Consider the following 26,306-nt stretch of genomic DNA (forward strand, 5'->3'; position numbering starts at 1 on the left):
GCTAGTAATGTAGTATTACTAAGTAGCATTTTATCCAACTCTGTAATTGTTAGTAATACGGTGTTCCTAAGCTGCATTTTGACTGTAAGTCATAATAGTACAGTATTGGTAAGTAACATTTTAACCATCTCTGTATCTGCTGGTAATGTAGTGTTAATAAGTCGCATTTTATCCAACTCTGTAATTGTTAGTAATACGGTGTTACTAATCTGCATTTTGACTGTAAGTCATAATAGTACAGAATTGGTAAGTAACATTTTAACCGGCTCTGTATCTGCTAGTAATGTAGTATTACTAAGTAGCATTTTATCCAACTCTGTAATTGTTAGTAATACGGTGTTCCTAAGCTGCATTTTGACTGTAAGTCATAATAGTACAGTATTGGTAAGTAACATTTTAACCGGCTCTGTATCTGCTAGTAATGTAGTGTTAATAAGTCGCATTTTATCCAACTCTGTAATTGTTAGTAATACGGTGTTCCTAAGCTGCATTTTGACTGTAAGTCATAATAGTACAGTATTGGTAAGTAACATTTTAACCGGCTCTGTATCTGCTAGTAATGCAGTATTACTAAGTAGCATTTATCCAACTCTGTAATTGTTAGTAATACGGTGTTCCTAAGCTGCATTTTAACTGTAAGTCATAATAGTACAGTATTGGTAAGTTACATTTTAACCAGTATTGGTAAGTAACATTTTAACCGGCTCTGTATCTGCTAGTAATGTAGTATTACTAAAGCATTTTATCCAACTCTGTAATTGTTAGTAATACGGTGTTCCTAAGCTGCATTTTGACTGTACGTCATAATAGTACAGTATTGGTAAGTCGCATTTTATCCAGTATTGGTAAGTTACATTTTAACCGGCTCTGTATCTCTGTAATTGTTAGTAATACGGTATTGCTATTGCTGAGCTGCATTCTGACTGTAATAGTACAGTATTGGTAAGTAACATTTTCTAATAATACAGTATTGTTATACAATATTATCGAGCTCTATTTTTTCACATTTCTGCAATAGTATTAGCATCTCTAGTATGTTCTACTGTTAGATTTACGGCCAAACAGATTTTATGAGAAATACCGAAACAAAACTTTTAATAGAGGAATACGTGAAACGTATTATTACTGTCATTCATTCGTTCGAAAAGTAAAGAGTTAATATATGTAATGGTGAAAATAGAACATCACTTAGAAATTTCATAGTTAATATGTATATAATGCTGAAAATAGAACATCACTCAGAAATTTCATAGTTAATATGTATATAATGCTGAAAATGGAACATCACTTAGAAATTTCATAGTTAATATGTATGTAATGCTGAACATAGAATAGGAATTAGATGTTTCATAGTTAATATGTATATAATGCTGAACATAGAACAGCAACTAGAAGTTTCATAGTTAATATATAATGCTGAACATAGAACAACAATTAGAAGTTTCATAGTTAATATATATAATGCTGAACATAGAACAACAATTAGAAGTTTCATAGTTAATATATATAATGCTGAACAAAGAACAACAATTAGGAGTTTCATAGTTAACATATATAATGCTGAACAAAGAACAACAATTAGAAGTTTCATAGTTAATATATATAATGCAGAACAAAGAACAACAATTAGAAGTTTCATAGTTAATATATATAATGCTGAACAAAGAACAACAATTAGAAGTTTCACAGTTAATATATATTATGCTGAACAAAGAACAACAATTAGAAGTTTCATAGTTAATATACATAATGCTGAACAAAGAACAACAATTAGAAGTTTCATAGTTAATATATATAATGCTGAACATAGAACAACAATTAGAAGTTTCATAGTTAATATATATAATGCTGAACAAAGAACAACAATTAGGAGTTTCATAGTTAACATATATAATGCTGAACATAGAACAACAATTAGAAGTTTCATAGTTAATATATATAATGCAGAACAAAGAACAACAATTAGAAGTTTCATAGTTAATATATATAATGCTGAACAAAGAACAACAATTAGAAGTTTCACAGTTAATATATATTATGCTGAACAAAGAACAACAATTAGAAGTTTCATAGTTAATATACATAATGCTGAACAAAGAACAACAATTAGAAGTTTCATAGTTAATATATATAATGCTGAACATAGAACAACAATTAGAAGTTTCATAGTTAATATATATAATGCTGAACAAAGAACAACAATTAGAAGTTTCATAGTTAATATATATAATGATGAACAAAGAACAACAATTAGAAGTTTCATAGTTAATATATATAATGCTGAACATAGAAGAGCAACTAGAAGTTCAAATGAGGTGCAGGGATACAATTGTTTTTATGTGTTGAATAAAATGAATGACTTTGTTTGTTATCAAGCTCAAAGTAATATATTGGTGCTGAGTGAATCAAGGACTCTATAATACGGTTTATCACGTCAGACCTACCGCCGAGGGCAAAGTATATGACATATTTCAATAATTTTTTTTCCAAGGATACAGTGGCTCATGTGCTGATTTTTATGAAGTAACACCTTATTACTTTCCACTAGTCTATTTTTTTAAAATCTGTAAAAACTAGTCAGTTGGAAAATATAATATTTAATTCGAGAATTAAACACGAAATCAATAAAAACGTTTCGCTCCTCATGAGTGCAGATTGTATTAAACAAAGTTTCTCCTTTCTATTTCATATTATTGCAGTGTTTTTATCGACATGAAGAGAATTAAACACGAAATGAATAAAAACGTTTCGTTCCTCATGAGTGCAGATTGTATTAAACAAAGTTCCTCCTTTCTATTTCATATTATTGCAGTGTTTTTATCGACATGAAGAGAATTAAACACGAAATGAATAAAAACATTTCGTTCCTCATGAGTGCAGATTGTATTAAACAACGTTCCTCCTTTTTATTTCATATTATTGCAGTGTTTTTATCGACATGAAGAGAATTAAACACGAAATGAATAAAAACGTTTCGTTCCTCATGAGTGCAGATTGTATTAAACAAAGTTCCTCCTTTCTATTTCATATTATTGCAGTGTTTTTATCGACATGAAGAGAATTAAACACGAAATGAATAAAACGTTTCGTTCCTCATGAGTGCAGATTGTATTAAACAAAGTTCCTCCTTTCTATTTCATATTATTGCAGTTTTTATCGACATGAAGAGAATTAAACACGAAATGAATAAAAACGTTTCGTTCCTCATGAGTGCAGATTGTATTAAACAAAGTTCCTCCTTTCTATTTCATATTATTGCAGTGTTTTTATCGACATGAAGAGAATTAAACACGAAATGAATAAAAACGTTTCGTTCCTCATGAGTGCAGATTGTATTAAACAAAGTTCCTCCTTTCTATTTCATATTATTGCAGTTTTAATCGACATGAAGAGAATTAAACACGAAATGAATAAAAACGTTTCGTTCCTCATGAGTGCAGATTGTATTAAACAACGTTCCTCCTTTCTATTTCATATTATTGCAGTGTTTTTATCGACATGAAGAGAATTAAACACGAAATGAATAAAAACGTTTCGTTCCTCATGAGTGCAGATTGTATTAAACAACGTTCCTCCTTTCTATTTTGTCTCAGAGCTTTACTTTCATACTTTCTACCTTCAGATGCCGTAAGACAAATATCCTCATTAGAGAGAGGAATATTTTCTTTTAGTGAGGGGCCTGGCATGGCCTAGCGCGTAAGGCGTGCGACTCGTAATCCGAGGGTCGTGGGTTTGCGCCCGCGTCGCGCTAAACATGCTCGCCCTCCCAGCCGTGGGGGTGTATAATGTGACGGTCAATCCCACTATTCGTTGGTAAAAGAGTAGCCCAAGAGTTGGCGGTGGGTGGTGATGACTAGCTGTCTTCCCTCTAGTCTTACACTGCTAAATTAGGGACGGCTAGCACAGATAGCCCTCGAGTAGCTTTGTGCGAAATTCCAAAACAAACAAACAAACAAACTTTTAGTGAGAACAATATTCTTTATTATTAGCCCCTCTAATTTATAATAGTGTTTTCATGTTAAAGCCGTACAGGTGTACTTGTTGATATCAAAGAATGTTCCTGACTTAACTAAGCTGTATCATCAAAAATGAAAGTGCAAACGTCGAATTGTTAAAAACGTAATGTTGCAGTTGTATAATATGTATATTCAGCTACATCCTTAATAAATCACTTTATGGTATGGAACATCCAGGCTGTCCTTAAATAACCGTCACTCCGGATAATTACATCAAATCACAAGACAGCTGGCCTTCACTTTTATTTTGTATCATAAGCGAAACTGATCAAGGATGTGACACGTAGGAACTTCCTTTTCGAGATACATTTCACATTCAGCATCACCGTAGTAGGAGAGAAGCAGTGTTAATAATAGCAACAAGCATCTCTGCCAAATGACTGGCTAAAAAAGGGGCTGTTATCATGTTTTTACACAATAAGTTTGTTTTTCAATTTAGTAAAAGTTCATTATATGCCGGCGTTTTCAAAATATTTCTCTTTCATCTTGTACACATTAAACATGTAAATAAAACATGAAAATGGGAGATGTAACTTGAAAGAGTACAGCCTAGCTTCCCTTACTATTGCCTCCACAACTCCCCATTTCAAATCATCTAACAAATTTATAAATAATATATTGAACCTTTCTTGCTTTTATCATAAGTCTTAATCTCCTCAACCATAAAATATGTAAAATTTTAAATTTTTCTTGAAGTTTTGATCTCCTTAATAATAAAAAATCTAAACTTTTTAATTCTTGTGTATGTCTTGATCTCCACAATAGTAAATCTAAACATTTTTAATTGTTGTTTACGTTTTGATATACTCAATAATAACGAATCTAAAACAATTAATTCTTTTTATGCCTTGATCTCAACAATAACAAATCTAAAAGTTTTAGATTTGTGCATGTCTTGATCTCCACAACAATAACAAATCTAAAAGTTTTAATTATTTGTAGATCTTGATATCCTCAACAATAATTCTAAGATATTTAATTTTTATAGGTCTAGATCTTTTCAAGAATAACAACTCTAAAATATTTAATTTCTGTTTATGTCTTGATCTCCTCAACAATAGCAAATTTACAATTTTTAATTTTTCGTTAGGTCTTTATACCCTTAATAATAATGAAACTAAAAAAAATTAATTCTTGTGTAGGCCTTGATCTCCTGAACAGTAACAAATCTAAATGTTTTTATTTTTGTGTAATTTTGACATTCTGAATAATAACGAGACTACGAAATTTAAATCTTGTGTAGGTCTTCAACGCCTCAAAACTAGCAATCTAAAAGTTTTAGTTCTTATGTATGTCTTGATCTCTTCTACACTAACAAATCTAAAATTTTTAGATTTTTTTTGATCTTGATATCCTCAATGAAGACAAAACTAAAAAAAATAATCCTAATGTATGTCATGCTCTCCTCAACAATAACACATCTAAAAGTTTTAGTTCTTATGTAGGTCTTCAACTCCTCAACAATAGGAGATCTAAAAGTTTTAGTTCTTATGTATGCCCTGATCTCCTCCACACAACAAATCTAACATTTTTAAGTTTTGATCTCCTCAAGAATAGCAAAACTAAATTTTTAAATTTTTCTTAAATCTTCATATCCTCAATTAAAACGAAACTAAAAAAATTAATTATTGTGTAGTTCTTGATCTCCTAAATAACAGTAAATCTAAAAATTTTAATTCTTTTGTAGATCTTGGTATTTTCAACAATAATAATTCTTATAATGTTAATTATTTTGTAGGTCTTCATCTCCTCATCAATAACGAGTCTAAAACTTTTAATTATTGTGTGTGTTTTAATATCCTCAACAATAACAAATCATTTTTTTAAATTTTTGTTTAAGTCTTGATCTACACAACAATAGCGAATTTAAATATTTTAATTTTTGTGTCGTTCTATATATTCTCAATAATATCGAAGCTAAAAAAATTTAATTCTTGTGTAGGTGTTACTCTTCTCAACAATAGGAAACCTAAAATTTTTAATAATTGTATATGTGTTGATTTCATCAAATTTAACGAATCTAAACGTTTTAAATCTTGTGTATGCTTGATATCCTCAAGAATAAAAAACTATGAAAGTTTTAATTCTGTTGTAGGTCTTGAACTCCTCAACAAATCTAAAAACTTTTAATTCTTGTGTATATTTTGATCTCCTCAACAATAACAACTCTACAACTTTTAATTCTTGTGTGTCTTCCTCTCCCCAATAATAGCAAATCCAAAACTTTTAATTCTTGTGTAGGATTTGGTCTCCTGAACAATAACAAATCTAAAAGTTTTAATTCTTTTGTAAGTATTGAACTTCTCTACAGCAGCAAATCTAAAAGTTTTCATTCTTGTGTATTTGTTGATCTCCTCAACAATAACAAATCTAAAAGTTTAAATTCTTGTGTATTTCTTGATCTCTTCAAGAATAACAAATCTAAGAGTTTTAATTATTTTCTAGGCCTTGAGCTTCTAAACAATAACAAATTTAAAAGTTTTAATTCTCATGTATGTCTTCATCTTCTTAACTATAGTAGGTCTAAAATTTTTAATTTTTTAGGCCTTGATATCCTCAATAATAATAAATCTAAAATTTTTAATTCTTGCTTAGTTTATATCTTCAATAATAACGGAACTAAAATTTTTAATTTTTGTATAGGTTTTGATCTTCCGAATAGTAATGAATCTAAACCTTCATTTTATATACATATATTTGTAGTCCTTGATCTCCTCAAAGTAAAAAGTCAGTCATTCTGTTATTTACTGCTGTGCTCTGGTTTCTAAATATTAGAAAACAACAAGATTTAAATGTATTGGCTCTTCCAGTATATTAAACACAGCAGAAAATTTCGGTCTGCGTTACTTTCAGTCTCTTTCGCGTGTGTGTTGAAAATGTTCAAGTGTGAAGCGTCTCGATCTGAATTCGTTCTGGAATTCATTACTAAACTATCAGTCATGAATTTTGCTGTTAATAATTGTGTTCAGCTAGTATGTGTTTCTGACTGATTTAGTCATGGAACTCAGGAGCAAAGGCATGGTTTTTGAGAAAGAAATACAAAAGCCAGAAATATGGGAGTTGAGAAGAACAAAACAAAAGACTGAAACATACAAGAAATGCAGGAGAAGAAAGTTATGTGTTACCAGTGAGAAACAAAACTTAATTTTAACTCTATTCTATTTGTTTTAAGTAATAAACGCGGCTGTGTTATGTTTAAATAGGTGTAAGTCAATTCCTCATAGAAATAAATACCTTAATAATGTACGAGTAAAATTCATCGCACAATTATGTCTACAACAACTATTCTGATGTGTTAATTAAGTGTCTCTGACTGATCTCTTTCTGGGACTCACGACTGAAATCTCAGTCATGAATATTATTTTTGGTAATCATGCAATCTCTGATTTGACAACAAAGTTATTTTGACTAGCCTAATAGGAAACGGCCTGGCATGGCCACGCGCGTAAGGCGTGCGACTTGTAATCCGAAGGTCGCGGGTGCGCGCCCGCGTCGCGCCAAACATGCTCGCCCTCCCAACCGTGGGGACATTATAATTTTACGGTCAATCCCACTATTCGTTGGTAAAAGAGTAGCCCAAGAGTTGGCGGTGGGTGGTGATGACTAGCTGCCTTCCCTCTAGTCTTACACTATTAAATTAGAGACGGCTCGGTGCAGTGGGCTAACAACCTACTCACTTAAATAGCTGTTGACGAATCCGCAAACGATTGCGGCCCTATGTTCCTTGATGGAATCTAATGGTGATAACTAACTAATAGGAAATAATGCAATCCTGTTTTAAAAGGATAATTAATTAATATGTAGCACAAAGCTACATAAAGGGGTATCTGTGTGCTGCTCACCACGAGTTTCTAGAGGTATAATGCTGCAGACAACATACCGCTGTGCCACTGGGATGGGGAACAAATAAGTGAGAAGTAGATTAATCACTATTATCATTTTGTGTATGGATTTCTGTACATACAATTTACATTGAAGAAGAACATTTGTAATGGTACACTAGTAGAATCACTGTATTATAACTTGTCCACCAGTGGTACAGCGCTAAGTCTTCTGATTTACAACACTAAAATGAGGGTTTCGATTCCCTTCGGTGGACACAGCTATAGCCCGATGTGACTTTGCTATAAAACACACATACGTTTTATAAACTTGTTCTTATTCTCTTTTAAAATACATTTAGTTTAACAAACAATACACAAATATGTTATAAAGGCCATCTAAAAGGACTCTCAGGTGAGATCTTTATAAACATAGAACAGTATACGTCAAATTTATCACACGTTTGAACTAACGTACTGTTCTTGCAGAATATTGAACAAATTACTATCACCTAATGGTTAACTCCAACAAGACAGAATAATGAACAAATTACTATCATCTAATGGTTAACTCCAACAAGACAGATTATTGAACAAATTACTATCACCTAATGGTTAACTCCAACAAGACAAAATATTGAACAAATTACTATCACCTAATGGTTAACTCCAACAAGACAGAATATTGAACAAATTACTATCACCTAATGGTTAACTCCAACAAGACAAATTATTGAACAAATTACTATAACCTAATGGTTAACTCCAACAAGACAGAATATTGAACAAATTACTATCACTTGATGGTTAACTCCAACAAGACAGATTATTAAACAAATTACTATCACCTAATGGTTAACTCCAACAAGACAGAATAATGAACAAATTACTATCACCTAATGGTTAACTCCAACAAGACAGATTATTAAACAAATTACTATCACCTAATGGTTAACTCCAACAAGACAGAATATTGAACAAATTACTATCACCTAATGGTTAACTCCAACAAGACAAATTATTGAACAAATTACTATCATCTAATGGTTAACTCCAACAAGACAGATTATTGAACAAATTACTATCATCTGATGGTTAACTCCAACAAGACAGAATATTGAACAAATTACTATCATCTAATGGTTAACTCCAACAAGACAGAATATTGAACAAATTACTATCACCTAATGGTTAACTCCAACAAGACAGAATATTGAACAAATTACTATCACCTAATGGTTAACTCCAATAAGACAGAATATTGAACAAATTACTATCACTAATGGTTAACTCCAACAAGACAGAATATTGAACAAATTACTATCATCTAATGGTTAACTCCAACAAGACAGAATATTGAACAAATTACTATCATCTAATGGTTAACTCCAACAAGACAGATTATTGAACAAATTACTATCACCTAATGGTTAACTCCAACAAGACAGATTATTGAACAAATTACTATCATCTAATGGTTAACTCCAACAAGACAGAATATTGAACAAATTACTATCACCTAATGGTTAACTCCAACAAGACAGATTATTGAACAAATTACTATCACCTAATGGTTAACTCCCACAAGACAGATTTTAACAAGTATTAAGTATAAACTCTTCCTGCTCTGTGGAGGAATGTCGATTGACATAATTTGTAAAACTGTACTGGTATGTATAAAGTTGAACGTAATTCAAGTATTCAGACAGGATACATAAGCCTGCTGGAAATTAATTACGTACTCTAAGACTGAAATATTGTCTTTAGTGCATCCCTTATACTAAACAATAAATGGACCTTCTTTTACTGAAGGGTAGTACCTACAATTATATTCTGTTTGATGACTGTACATCTTGACTATTACAAAATGTTCCATTTAAGGTTGTCATGTCTAGCGTGTACCCATTCTTCTTTCTTGCTTTCTACAGTCCATCTACTATACGAGGACAGTGGTTTCATAGCACCTGTTTCAACAGTCTGATCACATAGAAATCAATAGGTACTGTTACTAACTAATTGATTTGTATGTCTTCTTATGAAATAGCACAAATATTCGTTTCTTTTTCTAATTATTTGAAAGCGCGATAGCTGAACAAGTGCTCTGTAGAAACAACTTGTGATAACGTGTTTCATGTCAATTGTCTAGATGGAGATAACCCTTAATTATGTTGATGCTTGAGACACGTGGTTGAACTTTGTTTCTGAGATTTGTGTTTCTTGATTCTCGCCTGTTACAAAAATATTATTTTGCTTCCTTTGGTTGAGATTCAACTTTTTGAGGATCTTCTGGTCCTTTCTTTTCCAATGCCATTAAATACAAGGAATATTCCGTTTTAGAAATTTCAGATCTGAACACATCTTCATGGTCCGAGTGTAAGAACAGCTTCCATTCGAAAGGGCTTTGTATGTCCTTCCCTACATCAGTCAGGCTTCAGTGCCATCACAAGCCTCGATAAGTTCTACTCAAAATGTAAATGTAAAGCATGTCTGACAACGATTATATATATATAATATAAATATATATATATATCTGTGTTTATCACGTCAATTTCTATTTGGTGATTTCTTATCTGAGCTAGCTGGTAAAATCCATTAGAACCTAACGAACTAACAGTTTAAAACCAGCTAGACAATCGTATACTAGTTAGGACACTGCTGCAGGCCACAAATCTCATTGTCCACTGACATCGTAAAATAACTAGGGCGTTGTCACAAGCAGCAAACTTCATTGTTCACTGACATCGTAAAATAACGTGGACATCGTCACAGGCCACAAATCCCAGACTCCAATGATATTAAGAAAGACACTTATAACCACAGAATAAATAAGATTATGGTGTGTTTTAAAATTATATATGTGAAACATTGTTTATCATCACTACTGTAATTCATATGTGACAAACAGTAGGTATATTATAATAAAATAAAAGTCTCTTACCAGTTTCTGGCTCTATATTATTATTCGTTATATTATTGAATATTTACACTTAATGTTCATGGATTTTATCATTTTATCAATAATTAGTCTTAGTTATGTCACTTGATAATCAAAAATAATTAATCATAATCTCTAATATTTGGTGTTTTGATCTTTCCACAACGTGTTTCAACTTTTTAATCCTAGTTTTCGGTTTGGATCACTTTCACTATAATCTATTTCTCAAACTCTGATTACCTTAAAACTAGACATATTGAAAACACTGTCAATTTATTTCATGTAATACTTCTATGTCGGCCCGGCATGACCAGGTGGTTAAGGCACTCGACTCGTAATCCGAGAATCAAGGGTTCGAATCCCCGTCACATCAAACATACTCGCCCTTTCAGCCGTGGGAGTGTTATGATGTGACGATCAATCCCACTATTCGTTTGTAAAAGAGCAGCACAAGAGTTGGCGGAGGGTGCCTTACCTCTCGTCTTTATAAATTAGGGACGGCTAGCTCAGATAGTCCTCGATTAGCTTTGCGCGAAATTCAAACCAAACTTCTATGTCAGTTTATCTCTAGGTGAAAAACAATAAATTTATAACAAATATAAACAGCTAACCAAATTTCAAAAAAGAAAACAAAGAAAACATATTGTAGCTTACAAGGTAGTTAACGATGCTTATTTAGAATTCAACAACATGTTGGTAATCTAAAAAATAACCAACACTTCTGTACCTACTAAACAGCAATAAGATGTAACGTACAGGATAGTAAATGTGGCATATCCTGAAGTCAACCACAGCAACATGTTTGTAATACAACAAATAATCAACAGTCCTGTACCTACTAAACAATAATGTAACGTAAAGTAGGAAGCTAACGGGGCTTATCCTGAAGTCAACTACAACAATATGTTTGTAATCTAAGAAATAAACAATAGTAATGTTCCTACTAAACAACAGCAACAGGTAACGTACAGAATATCTAACGGGGCTTATCCCGAAGTCAGCTACAACAATATGTTTGTAATCTAAGAAATAAACAATAGTAATGTTCCTACTAAACAACAGTAACAGGTAACGTACAGAATATCTAACGGGGCTTATCCCGAAGTCAGCTACAACAATATGTTTGTAATCTAAGAAATAAACAATAGTAATGTTCCTACTAAACAACAGTAACAGGTAACGTACAGAATATCTAACGGGGCTTATCCCGAAGTCAGCTACAACAATATGCTTGTAATCTAAGAAATAAACAATAGTAATGTTCCTACTAAACAACAGTAACAGGTAACGTACAGAACATCTAACGGGGCTTATCCCGAAGTCAGCTGCAACAATATGTTTGTAATCTAAGAAATAAACAATAGTAATGTACCTACTAAACAACAGTAACAGGTAACGTACAGAACATCTAACGGGGCTTATCCCGAAGTCAACTACAACAATATGTTTGTAATCTAAGAAATAAACAATAGTAATGTACCTACTAAACAACAGTAACAGGTAACGTACAGAATATCTAACGGGGCTTATCCCGAAGTCAGCTACAACAATATGTTTGTAATCTAAGAAATAAACAATAGTAATGTACCTACTAAACAACAGTAACAGGTAACGTACAGAACATCTAACGGGGCTTATCCCGAAGTCAGCTACAACAATATGTTTGTAATCTAAGAAATAAACAATAGTAATGTTCCTACTAAACAACAGTAACAGGTAACGTACAGAATATCTAACGGGGCTTATCCCGAAGTCAGCTACAACAATGTTTGTAATCCAAGAAATAAACGATACTCTTGTAGCTACTAAACAACAATATATTCGTAATATAAGAAATAACCAATACTCTTGTGGCTACTAAACAACAATAAGACATAAGGTACAGAATAGTTAATGAGGCATGTCCTGAAGTCAACTACAGTATGTTCGTTTTCTCTGGAAATAACAAAGAAAGTTTGTACTTAAAGAACTACAACACGATACAATGCAATTATGGCATTCGTTTTAAATAAACTGATTAATCTGAAAGAAAACAATAAAATAAATTTTAAATTTTTCAAATAGTAGTGAGCTTACCTCCGCCATTCTTATAACAAAGATATGGAAATCTCCAGACATTTCCGAGACCGATGGAGAACCCAATACAAGATAACATAAACTCAGTTTTGTTTCCCCATTTTTCTCTCTCACGATATTCGGGCATTTTGGAAAATAAACTTGTATGGAATAAAAACCGGAGAAGACGCTATAGAAGTGGGTGATTTTATAACATAAACACCTCTTTACTCTACATACAGTCAATAATCATGAAATTACTACGACACTAAACAGGTTACAGATAACCACATGTTAACTATTGAGAGATAAATCAACTCTGCGTCACAAGTCGAATATTTATATGGAAATAAATCGATGACCTAATGACAAGAAACAAGTGCATTAATGATAGGATGTAGAGCACGTGCAGCTGTTATGTAAAGTTTCATGGCCAGTTGGTTCTTTGAACTACACGTACGGTCTCTCACAAGGAATCTCAATCATCTGGGATATATATATCTCTCTGCTTTTAATATAGAGATGCAGGATGTCCACCTAATCTGAAATAATGACATCCAAATTGGCAAATATCATATACTACGTTGACATCTAACAAGAAAATGTTTAAAATGGTAACTGTAAACGAAGAACTACGAGAAAGCATGGCAACACACGCTCTACATGTTTCATAGCATCGTCTCCACCCAGTTAGCACCTAATATTATACCTAGCATTATAGTGAAATAATTATTCACACTAGTTATTAACATGAAAAAAAATATATTTATTACATCGGAGAAACAAATTACCTTCCCTATACCCTTTAACTTCCACAAAAAAATATTATCTCTAACCCACTTATATCGGGTCTGAATTCTGTTTTACAGATTCATAATATAGTAACTAACACAGAGTTACCACAACTAGATTTGTCTACTGGTGTTTTACAGAATGATAATACAGTACCAAACACTGAGTTACAATTACTAGATCCGTGTATTGGTGTTTTACAGAAAGATAATACAGTAACTAACACAGAGTTACCACTACAAGATCTGTGTACTGATGTTTTACAAAATTATAATACAGTAACTAACACAGAGTAACCACTACAAGATCCGTGTACTGGTGTTTTACAAAATGATAATACAGTAACTAACACAGAGTAACCACTACTAGATCCGTGTAGTGGTGTTTTATAAAATGATAATACAGTAACCAACACAGAGTTACAACAACAAGAACTGTGTACTGGTGTTTTACAAAATGATAATACAGTAACCAACACAGAGTAACAACAACAAGATCTGTGTACTGGTGTTTTAGAAAATGATAATACAGTAACTAACATTGACCTACCTCTACTAGAATCGAGTACTGTTGTTTTACAAAATGATAGTACAATAACTAACATTGAGTTACCTCTACTAGAACTGTGTATAAGTGTTTTACAAAATGATAATACAATAACTAACATTGAGTTACCACTACTAGATCTGTGTAGTGGTGTTTTACAAAATGATAATACAGTAGCCAACACAGAGTTAAAAGAACAAGATCTGCGTACTGTTGTTTTACAAAATAATAATACAGTAACTAACATTGAGTTACCTCTACTAGATCTGTGTATTGGTGTTTTACAAAATGATAATACAATAACTAACATTGAGTTACCTCTACTAGAACTGAGTACTGGTGTTTTACACAATGATAATACAATAACTAACATTGAGTTACCCCTACTAGAAATGAGTACTGGTGTTTTAGAGAATGATAATACAGTATCTAACACAGTGTTAACACTAATATATCTGTGCACTGGTCTTTTACAGAATAATAATACAGTAACTAAAACTGAAATACCACAATTAGATAAGTGTACTAACATTTTACATAATGATAATATGGTAGGTATCACAGAGTTACGTCTACTACATCTGTATACTAGCATTTTACAGAATAATAACAGAGCAAGTAGCACAGAGTACTGCTGTTTTACAAAATGTTAATACCGTAACTATCACTGAGTTACTACTGCTATATATGGGTACTGGTGTTTTAAAAATGATAATACCCTTACTACAAACAGTTACCCCTACTAGATCTGTGTACTGGTATTCTACAAGATGAAAATAAATTAACGCACACTGAGTTACTGCTAATAGATCTGTGTACTGGTGTTTTACAAAATGATAATACACTACTAGATCTGTGTAGTGGTGTTTTACAAAATGATAATACAGTAACCAACACAGAGTTACAACAACAAGATCTGTGTACTGGTGTTTTACAAAATGATAATGCAGTAACTAACACTGTGTTGCCACTATTAGATTTGTGTAGTGGTGTTTATCAATGGAATAATACCGTAACTAACACTGAGTTACTTCCACTACATCTGTGTACTGGTGTTTTACACTAGGTTAATACAATGACAAACACTCAGTTACCACCACTAGATCTATTTACTGGTGTTTTACAGAATGATCATACAGTAACTAATACTGAATTACCAGTACTAGTTTGTGAATTGATGTTTTAGAAAATGATAATATAGTAACTAAAACTTTAGTTACAACTAATAGATCTGTGTACAGGAGATTTAGAGAGTAACAATACAGTGCCTAACACTGAGATACCACTACTAGATCTGTGTAATTGTGTCTTACGAAATCACAATACAGTAAGTAACTATGACTTACCACTAATACATCTGTGAACTGGTGTTTTTCAGAATGATAATACAGTACTTTATACTGAGTTACCACTACGAAACCTGTGTAGTGGTGTTTTGAAAAATGATAATACACTAACTAACACTAAGTCTCCACAATTAAATCTATGCACTGGTATTTTACAAAATAATAATAAGTAACTAACAGATAATTATCACTATATATGTAATGGCATTTTACAAAATAATAATACAGTATCTAACACTTATTTACCACTACTATAACTGTGTACTGGTGTTTTACTGTAGGATAATACAATTACTAACACTGAGTTACGTCTAATACATCTGTGCACTGGTGTTTTACAAAATGATAATACAATAACTAACATTGAGTTACCTCAACTAAAACTGAGTACTGATGTTTAACAAAATGATAATACAATAACTAATATTGAGTTACCTCAACTAGAACTGAGTACTGGTGTTTTACAAAATGATAATACAATAACTAACATTGAGTTACCTCTACTAGAACTGAGTACTGGGTTTTACAAAATGATAATGGAGTAAGTAACACTGCATTACCACTACTAGATCTGTGTACTGGTATTTAACAAAATGATAATACAATAATTAACATTGAGTTACCTCTACTAGAACTGAGTACTGGTGTTTTACAAAATTATAATACAATAACTAACATTGAGTTACCTCTACTAGAACTGAGTACTGGTGTTTTACAAAATGATAATACAGTAACTAATATTACATTACCTTTACTAGAACTGAGTACGGTGTTTTACAAAATTATAATACAATAACTAACATTGAGTTACCTCTACTAGAACTGAGTACTGGTGTTTTACAAAATGATAATACAATAACTAACATTGAGTTACCTCTACTAGAACTGGGTACTGGTGTTTTACAAAATGATAATACAATAACTAACATTGAGTTACCTGTTCTAGAACTGAGTACTGGTGTTTTACAAAATGATAATATAATAACTAACATTGAGTTACCTCTACTAGAACTGAGTGCTGGTGTTTTAGACAATGATAATATAGTATCTAACACAGAGTTAACACTAATACATCTATGTACTGGTGTTTTACAGAATAATAATACTATAACTATTACTGAGTTACCACTAATACATCTCTGTACTGGTGCTTAGCAAAATGTTAATACAGTAACTAATCATGAGCTACCACTATTATATCTGTGTATTGGCATTTTACAGAATGATACTACAGTAACTAGTACTGAATTACCAGTCTTATATCTGTGTACTAGTGTTTTAAAGAATGATAATACAGTAACTATCGCTGGTATACCACTTCTAGATCTGTGTACTTGTATTTTACAGAACGATTATACAGTAACTAACACTGAGTTACCATTAATACATCCGTGTACTGGCATTTTCCAAAAGAACACATTAACTAGCACTTACTTACCACAACTAATCTGTGTTCTTGTGTTTTACAGAATGATTTATGTGTATATGAACGACTTTTGGTAACTTAAACTACCCATCATTTCGAACGTTTAAAATGTTATTGTTTATTTGTGTATGACCGACAGGGGGTTATTTGAACCCGATTTAATTACATAAGTTTAATATTGTTGTTGTTCATGTGTGTATGACCGATATGGATTTACTTCAGCTCGAAATCATTACAAAAGTGTAAAACTGTTATTTTTCATTTGTATACCAGATATAGGGTTACTTTGGTTCGAAAACATTACACAAGTTTAAAATTCTTATTCTTCACGTGTGAATGACCGATATGAGACTACTTCTGCTCTAAAACATTACAACAGTTAAACACTGTTATTGTTCATGTGTGGATGACCTGCATGGGGTTATTGCACTTCGAATTTATTACTTGAATTTAAAATTCATTGCTCAATTCATTGCAAAAGCTCAAAATTGTTTTTGTTCATCTGTGTATGACCGACGTGGTTTTACTTCTGCTCGAAAACATTCCATACGTTTAAAATTATTATTATATATGTGTGCAAGACGGACATGATTTAAATTCAGCTTGGAAACATTACATACGTTTAAACTTGCTATTGTTTATATATGTATGACCGACATGGTGTTATTTCAGTTCGAATTTTTTACAAATAGTTAAAATTGTTATTCTTCATGTGTGAGTGACCGGCATGGAGTTACTTCAGCTCTAAATCATAACAAAGGTTTAAAATCCTTACTCTTCATGTGTGTGTAACCGACATGGGGTTTCTTCAGCTCAATTCATTGCAAAAGTTCAAAATTGTTTTTGTTCATCTGTGTATGACCGACGTGGGGTTACTTCAGCTCAAAAACATTACGTAACTTCAATTTTGTTATTCTTCACGTATGTATGACCGACATGGGGTTCCTTAACTGAAAAACATTACATAACTTTAAAATTGTTATTGTTCATGTATATAGGACCGATATGTGGTTATTTCAGCTACAAAACATTACATAAGTTTAAAATTGTTATTTTTATTGTACGTATGAGCGACATGTGGTTACTTCAGCTCGATTTTATTACAAAAGTTTAAAATTGTTATTGTCCATGTGTGTATTCCGGGCATGGGGCTACTTCATCTCGAAAAGTTACGTGGGTTTTAAATTTTTATTTTCCATGTATGTATGTCCGATATGGGGTTACTTCAGCTCGAAAACACTACAAAAGCTTCAAATTGTTATTCTTCATCTATGTATGACCGGCATGAGGTTACTTCAGTTCGAATTTATTACATAGGTTTAAATTATTTTTCTTCTTTTGAGTATTACCGACGTGATGTGACTTTATGTCGAATTCATTACATGAGCTTAAAATTGTTTTTGTTCATGTGAATATGATCGATTTGAGATGCGTCTGCTCGAATTCATTAGAAAAGTTCAAAATTGTTAGTGTTCATATATGTATGACCGACGAGGGATTGCTTCAGCTCTGAAACGTTACGTAACTTTAATATTGTTATTGTTCATGTGTGTATGACCGACGAGGGGTTGCTTCAGCTCTGAAATGTTACGTAACTTTAATATTGTTATTGTTCATGTATGTATGACCGACTTCAGCTCGAAATGATTACAAAAGATTAAAATGTTTATAGTTCATGTGCCTATGAGTGACATGGGGTTACTTGAGATCGAACACTATACATAAGTTTAAAATTGTTATTCTTCGTGAGTGTGTGACCGACGTGGGGTTACTTAAACTCGAATTCATTTTAAATTTGTTATTATTCACATATATATGACCGAAATAGTTTTACGTCAGTTCAAAAATATTGCATAAGTTCAAAATTGTTATTCTTAATGTACGTATTGCTGACGTGCGGTTACTTCAGTTCAAAAACATTACGTAACTTCAAAATTGTTATTCTTCACGTGTGTATGACCGACATTGGGTTACTTCAGCTGAAAAACATTACATAAGTTTAAAATTGTTATTGTTCATTTATATTTGACCGACGTAGGGTTATTTTTCGAATTTATTACATTAGTTTAAAACTGTTATTGTTCATATCTGTATGGCCAACATGAGGTTGCTTCAGCTCGTAAAGATTACGTAAACTTAATATTGTTATTTTTCATATGTGTATGACCGACATGTGGATACATCACCTCGAAAACATTACTTGAGTGTAAAATTTTTATCATTCATGTGTGTATGACCAACATGGAGTTACTTAAGGCCGAAAACATTACATAAGTGTATAATTGTTATTGTTCGTGTGTATGTGACCGACAATGGGTTACTTCAGCTCGAATTCATGGCGAAAGTTTAAAATTGTTATTGTTCATGTGTGTATCATCAACATGGGTTTACTTCAGGTTGAAACCATTACAAAAGTTTAAATTTGTTATTGTTCATATGTATATTAACGGCATGGGATTACTTCATCTCGAATTAATTATAAATGGTTAAAATTGTTATTGTTCATGTACGTATGACCTACGTGGTGTTACTTCAGCTCGAAAACATTACAACAGTTTAAAATTGTTATTTTTCGTTTGTACGTGACCGACATTGGGTTATTTCAGCCCGAAAACAGTACAAAAGTTTAAAATTGTGTTTGTTCATGTACGTATCACCGACGTAGGATTATTTTAGCTCCAAAACGTTACATGTGTTTAAAATTGTCATTACTTATGTGTGGACAACCGATATGGGTTTACTTCAGCTCGGAAACATTACATATGTTTAAAATTTTTATTGTTCACCTGAGTGTATAATCGACTGGTTCTTACATCAGCTAGAAAATAGTAAATAAGTTTAAAATTGTTATTGTTCATGTGTGGACTTCCGATATGGGGCTACTTCAGCTCGAATTCATTACAAAAGTTTAAAATTGTTATTGTTCTTGTGTGTATGCTAGGCATGGGGTTACGTCAGCTCAAAAACACTACAACACTTTACAATTATTATTGTTCATGTGTGTGTGACTGACATGGGATTACTTCATCTCGAATTCATTGCATAAGTTTAACATTGTTATTGTTCATATGTATGTCACGGAGATTGGGTTACTTCAACTCAAAACAATACAAAGTTTAAAACTGTTATTGTGCGTGTACATATGATCGACATGCGGTTACTTTAGCTCGAAAATGGTTACTGTTCACGTGTGTATGTGACCAATATGAGGTTACTTCAGCTCAAATTCACAACGTAAGTTTAAAATTTTCATTGTTCATGTGTGTTTGACAAACGTGGGGTTACTTCAGTTCGATTTATTACATATGTTCAAAATTGTTATTGTTCATTTGTTTTTGACCAACATTGCGTTCCTTTCTCTCGAATTCAGTATATAAATTTAAAATTGTTATTGTTCATGTATGTTTCAACTACAAGGGGTTAATTCAGCTAGAATTAATTACAAAAGTTTGAAATTGTTATTATTCATGTGTGTACAACCGATATAGGATTACTTAAGGTCGAAAACATTACACATGTTTAAAATTGTTATTATTCATGTGTGTGTAACCCACGTGGGGTAACTTGAGCTCGAATTCATTACATAAGTTTGGCTTTCTTATTGTTTGTACGTATGTTACCGATATGGGGTTACTTCAGCTCGATAACATTACAAAAGTTTAAAATTATTATTGTTTGTACGTATGTTACCGATATGGGGTTACTTCAGCTCGATAACATAACAAAAGTTTAAAATTATTATTGTTTTTTCTCTGTGACCGATATGGGATTACTTCAGGTCAAATGAAATTTACAACATAAGTTTAAAATTTTTATTGTTCATATGTGTATGCTACATATGGGATTATTTCAGCTCGAAATAATTACAACACTTTAAATTAGTTATTCTTCATGTGTGTGTAACCGATATGGGGTTACTTCAGGTCGAAAATATTACACAAGTTTAATATTGTTATTATGCAGGTGTGTATGATCAACATTTGGTTATTTCGGCTCGAAAATATTACATAAGTTTAAAATGGTTATTGTTCATTTGTTTCTAACCGACATGGAATTACTTGATGTGAAATTCACAACCTAAGTTTAAAACTGCCATTTTTCATGGGTGTGTGACCATCTCATATGTTCAAAATTGTTGTTCATTTTTTTTACCAAAGAAGAGCTACTTCCACTCAAATTCATTAAATAAGTTTAAAATTGTTACTGTTCATGTATGTATGATCGACATTGTGTTACTTCACCTTGAATTCATTAGAAAAGTTGAAAACTGTTTTTTCTTCATATTTATATAACCGACGTGTGGTTATATAGAATTTCAAAAGTTGAAAACTGTTTTTTCTTCATATTTATATAACCGACGTGTGGTTATATAGAATTTCAAAAGTTGAAAAATGTTATTTTCGTGTGTGTGTATGACCGACATGAGGTTACTTCAGTTCGAACAGTAACAATAGTTTAAAATTGTTGTTGTTCAAGAGTGTATGATCGACATTAGAGAGAACACAATCATGAGGATATTTCGTTCATGTATACATGTGAGTTATACCAATATCAATATGAGATGGAACATAAGGATATGTCGTTCAGGTATACATGTGATTTATACTAATATCAACACGATACGGAACACAAGCATGAGGATATTTGGCCGGTATGAGTGTTAAATTCTGTAGTAATCGGAACATAAATGTGAACACCGTGTATTACCTATAGGCTCTTATGTATATTGATACTACTTTAATAAATAAATATGTTACACCACGTATCCTGGCTATATGTTTTATATATTAATTTAAACTGTGTATTTGAAATGCTTTGAAAGTTATCGGAATAAACAAAACACTCAGTCGAAAAGCAAAGTTTCATCTGAAATCAGTTTCACTGAATAATTAAATTCTACTGAGGTCCAAAAGCTTAACTAAGTTCTATTTACCTGTGTAGTATTTATGATAATTTTGTTAAGATTAACAACAATACTGGCTTAACTGAATGGATGAATTCTATTAAGCCTATAATGCTGAAGTTAAGTTCTACTGATTTGAACAATAGGACAGAAGGTTTATGTTATGATTATTAATAAAAGTTCTATAGAAAGAATGCGTTCCTGAAACATACAAAGTTTAGAACGAATATACCGTGCGTGTTCACCCTCGTGACCAAAATCAGTGTTCTAGCAGAACATCAGCAACGAGCTGGAAAGACAATTACACAGGGATTGATATTTCTCCATATCTATAACATTATGCAGATATGTTATCAATAGTTCAAGATAAGTAACGCTGAACAGAGGTAGTGAAAGCCATATTAACAATGGTTCAGAAGAGTCTACATTGAACTGAGGTAGTGACAGTTCCTTCCTGAAGGAGAAGAAACTTCTCATACTGAAGTAGAGACAGTTCCTTCCTGAAGGAGAAGAAACTTCTCATACTGAAGTAGAGACAGTTCCTTCCTAAAGGAGAAGAAACTTCTCATACTGAAGTAGAGACAGTTCCTTCCTGAAGGAGAAGAAACTTCTCATACTGAAGTAGAGACAGTTCCTTCCTGAAGGAGAAGAAACTTCTCATACTGAAGTAGAGACAGTTCCTTCCTGAAGGAGAAGAAACTTCTCATACTGAAGTAGAGACAGTTCCTTCCTGAAGGAGAAGAAACTTCTCATACTGAAGTAGAGACAGTTCCTTCCTAAAGGAGAAGAAACTTCTCATACTGAAGTAGAGACAGTTCCTTCCTGAAAGAGAAGAAACTTCTCATACTGAAGTAGAGACAGTTCCTTCCTGAAGGAGAAGAAACTTCTCATACTCATACTGAAGTAGAGACAGTTCCTTCCTGAAGGAGAAGAAACTTCTCATACTGAAGTAGAGACAGTTCCTTCCTAAAGGAGAAGAAACTTCTCATACTGAAGTAGAGACAGTTCCTTCCTGAAAGAGAAGAAGCTTCTCATACTGAAGTAGAGACAGTTCCTTCCTGAAAGAGAAGAAACTTCTCATACTCATACTGAAGTAGAGACAGTTCCTTCCTGAAGGAGAAGAAACTTCTCATACTGAAGTAGAGACAGTTCCTTCCTGAAGGAGAAGAAACTTCTCATACTGAAGTAGAGACAGTTCCTTCCTGAAGGAGAAGAAACTTCTCATACTGAAGTAGAGACAGTTCCTTCCTGAAGGAGAAGAAACTTCTTATACTCATACTGAAGTAGAGACAGTTCCTTCCTAAAGGAGAAGAAACTTCTCATACTGAAGTAGAGACAGTTCCTTCCTAAAGGAGAAGAAACTTCTCATACTGAAGTAGAGACAGTTCCTTCCTGAAGGAGAAGAAACTCTTATACTCATACTGAAGTAGAGACAGTTCCTTCCTAAAGGAGAAGAAACTTCTCATACTGAAGTAGAGACAGTTCCTTCCTAAAGGAGAAGAAACTTCTCATACTGAAGTAGAGACAGTTCCTTCCTGAAAGAGAAGAAGCTTCTCATACTGAAGTAGAGACAGTTCCTTCCTGAAGGAGAAGAAACTTCTCATACTGAAGTAGAGACATTTTCTTCCTGAAGGAGAAGAAACTTCTCATACTGAGGTAGAGACAGTTTCTTCCTCCATTAAAAATAAAAGAAATGATGATGCTAACTAAAGCAAAGCCTTTGATGTTGATAACACAAAAACTAATCAAGAAAAAAATCTAGACCAAAGCAACGAACAAACTAATGAAAACCAAGAGTTTACTCTAGTAATGTCTTAAAGAGAAAGAAGAAATTCATTACAAAATGAAACTATAGAACCAAAAGTTACACGATCTAAAATAAAACCACCCCAATATTTTATTATTATTGAAGGCGTGCCTGGCACATATAATCAACCATAATTAGCAGCGGAAATTAGTATATGTAAACCAGGTGTCGAAATAGCCAACGTTAAGGGTTTACCTAGGGGAGGTGTCCTTGTTCGAGGTCAAGGAGCTGCTGGCGTAAAAAAAACAACTAGTTAAAGAATGGCCCAAGGATGCCTTCATGCCAGGGAACATAAATATAGATTTACCAGTAATTAAACCACAGCCTAAGGCAATAGTAATTCATGGGGTGTCCCACTCCATAACCAAACAGGATATTGAACAAGCACTAGAAAATCTAAGTATACCATACATCAAAGTGGAAAGAATTATATCCAAGGTCACAAATCAAGCAACAAATTTAGTAAGAGTAGGCATGGAACAACATTACAATATATTGGAACTGATAAACAATGGTATCATTTTGTGGTACCAAAAATTCCAAGTGGAACAACTAAAAACACCAGCAGTTGTAATTACACGGTGTTTTAATTGCCAACGATACGGACACGTTTCAGCGTCGTGCCTGACAACACCGAGGTGTTGCGGATGTGGCGGTGAACACCACATATCTGCTTGTAAAAAACAACAAGTTACACCAAAATGCTGTAACTGTAGAGAAACACATACAGCAAATTATAAAGAATGCGACAAATATAAAATGATAAAACAACGCATCTATGAAATAAAAACAATACAACCAACACAAGATAACACACCAAACACAATAACACAACAAAACACACACAACTACAGGACCAATTACATACGCATAAAAGTTGAAAGAAAACACTACACAACCAAAACCACTGACAAAAGAACAACAAAAGTCAACGAAAACAGTAACCACTTTACAAGAACCTAACAAGATCACAGATACAACCAAGAAAACAACAATCTTACAGTAAAACACAAACGATGAAACAAGTATAATGGTAAAGTTAAAAACATTCTTACAGAGTTCGGTACAGAATTTACAAAACCGAACCAATCGAAAAATAGCATAGACCTTTTCATAAACATAGCTAAAAAATACATAACACCACACATAGCGCAACTAATAACAACAATCACAGGATACATACTAAAATCTTAAAATTCACAGTTCTAAGCATCAACATCCAAGGTGCACTTGCTTCCAAGAAACACGGGATCGAAGACTTAATAACAGATAGTAACCCCGATGTTCTTATTATAAGTGTAACACTAATTTATACCAAGAATAGATTCAAAATATGTAATTATACTTCAATAAGAAAAGACAGAAGAAATTATCATGACATCAACAGAGGAATTATGTTATTATATAAAAACCACCTTTCTGTTACTGAAATACAAATGAACAGCAACAATGAAAATATAGTGTTTGATGTTCTCTTAGAAAGCCACTCGATAATAACAATAGCAGGATTATACTGTTCTCCAACAAAGTGTATAGACATAAATCTAATATACAACATCTTACAAAATACAATAGTAATAGGTGATCTGAATAGAAAAGATAAGAACTTTGGATGTAAATCCACTAATTCAAATGGCAGACACCTATTACAATTCATAGATAACAATAGCATATCCCTTATTAATGATAATACACCTACCCATACTACCTATGCAACAAATACAAGTGATATCCCAGACATCTGTCTCACTTCTTTTAATGTGGGACAAAAGTTAATAAATTTTAATGTGGGAAAAGATGTTGACAACGACCATCTCCCAATATGATGTGTCTTCGATCTCACCCCCCATAAAAATAAAATCTGTAGGCAAGACAAATTTGATTACAAAAAAGCAAATTGGCAAGAATTTCAAAAGAGTACTAGACAACATACTACCAGACAAAATTAAACATACAACGAATAACGAATCAGAAATTGATTGTTACAGTCAAATAATCAGGAAGTGCCTTCTAAAAGCAGCTACGGACACAGTACCAAAACAATAATATACAACCACAAACAATGGATGGAAACCAACCAAACAACTATTAACAATGATAAAACAACGAAGAAATTAAGAAGACTATTCACGGCAACAAAAGAACAATAAATAAAAACACAAATTAACAACACTAGAAATAAAATTAGAGCAGAAATTAAACAGCTAAAACAAGAAAAATGAGAAAACTTCTGCTCCCAACTCAACGAACAAACCGACCCTAGTAAGTTCTCGCCACACTTAAAAAGATTCACAAATGAACCCTCGACAAGAAAATACCCAACACTCGAATATAATAACACCTTAGTACAAACCAAAAAAGAAAAAGCAGAAGCCTTCAAACATCAATTACAAAACACATTTAAAACACACAGTGAGTCGGACATGAACAACTATTACTACAACAAAATAAACAACCACGTAACAAATAACATAGAATTATATAAACCACATTTTCCAGTCAACATTATAAACAGTAACACTAATAATACATATGACTACAATACCCAACTACTCACCAAAAAAATCAAACTAAATGAACTTGAACAAGCAATCCAAAATTCAAAAACAAAGCACCGGGAAATGATGGAATACAAACAATCCTTCTCAAAAAAGGCACT

General features: G+C 32.4%; 1 protein-coding gene across 1 annotated transcript in view; it reads right to left on the bottom strand.

Annotated features, from left to right (window-relative positions):
* LOC143241777 (sodium- and chloride-dependent taurine transporter-like) overlaps positions 1–13,386 on the bottom strand; it is a 143,463-nt gene extending 130,077 nt beyond the window's left edge. Inside the window, exon 1 of the mRNA XM_076485008.1 lies at positions 12,849–13,386. Coding sequence (XP_076341123.1) covers positions 12,849–12,975 — 127 coding nt within the window. The 5' untranslated portion in view covers positions 12,976–13,386. The remainder of the gene's footprint in view (positions 1–12,848) is intronic.
* Between the last annotated feature and the right edge of the window lie 12,920 nt (positions 13,387–26,306).

This window comes from Tachypleus tridentatus, unplaced genomic scaffold, assembly GCF_004210375.1.
Source record: "Tachypleus tridentatus isolate NWPU-2018 unplaced genomic scaffold, ASM421037v1 Hic_cluster_1, whole genome shotgun sequence".
Taxonomy (NCBI): domain Eukaryota; kingdom Metazoa; phylum Arthropoda; class Merostomata; order Xiphosura; family Limulidae; genus Tachypleus; species Tachypleus tridentatus.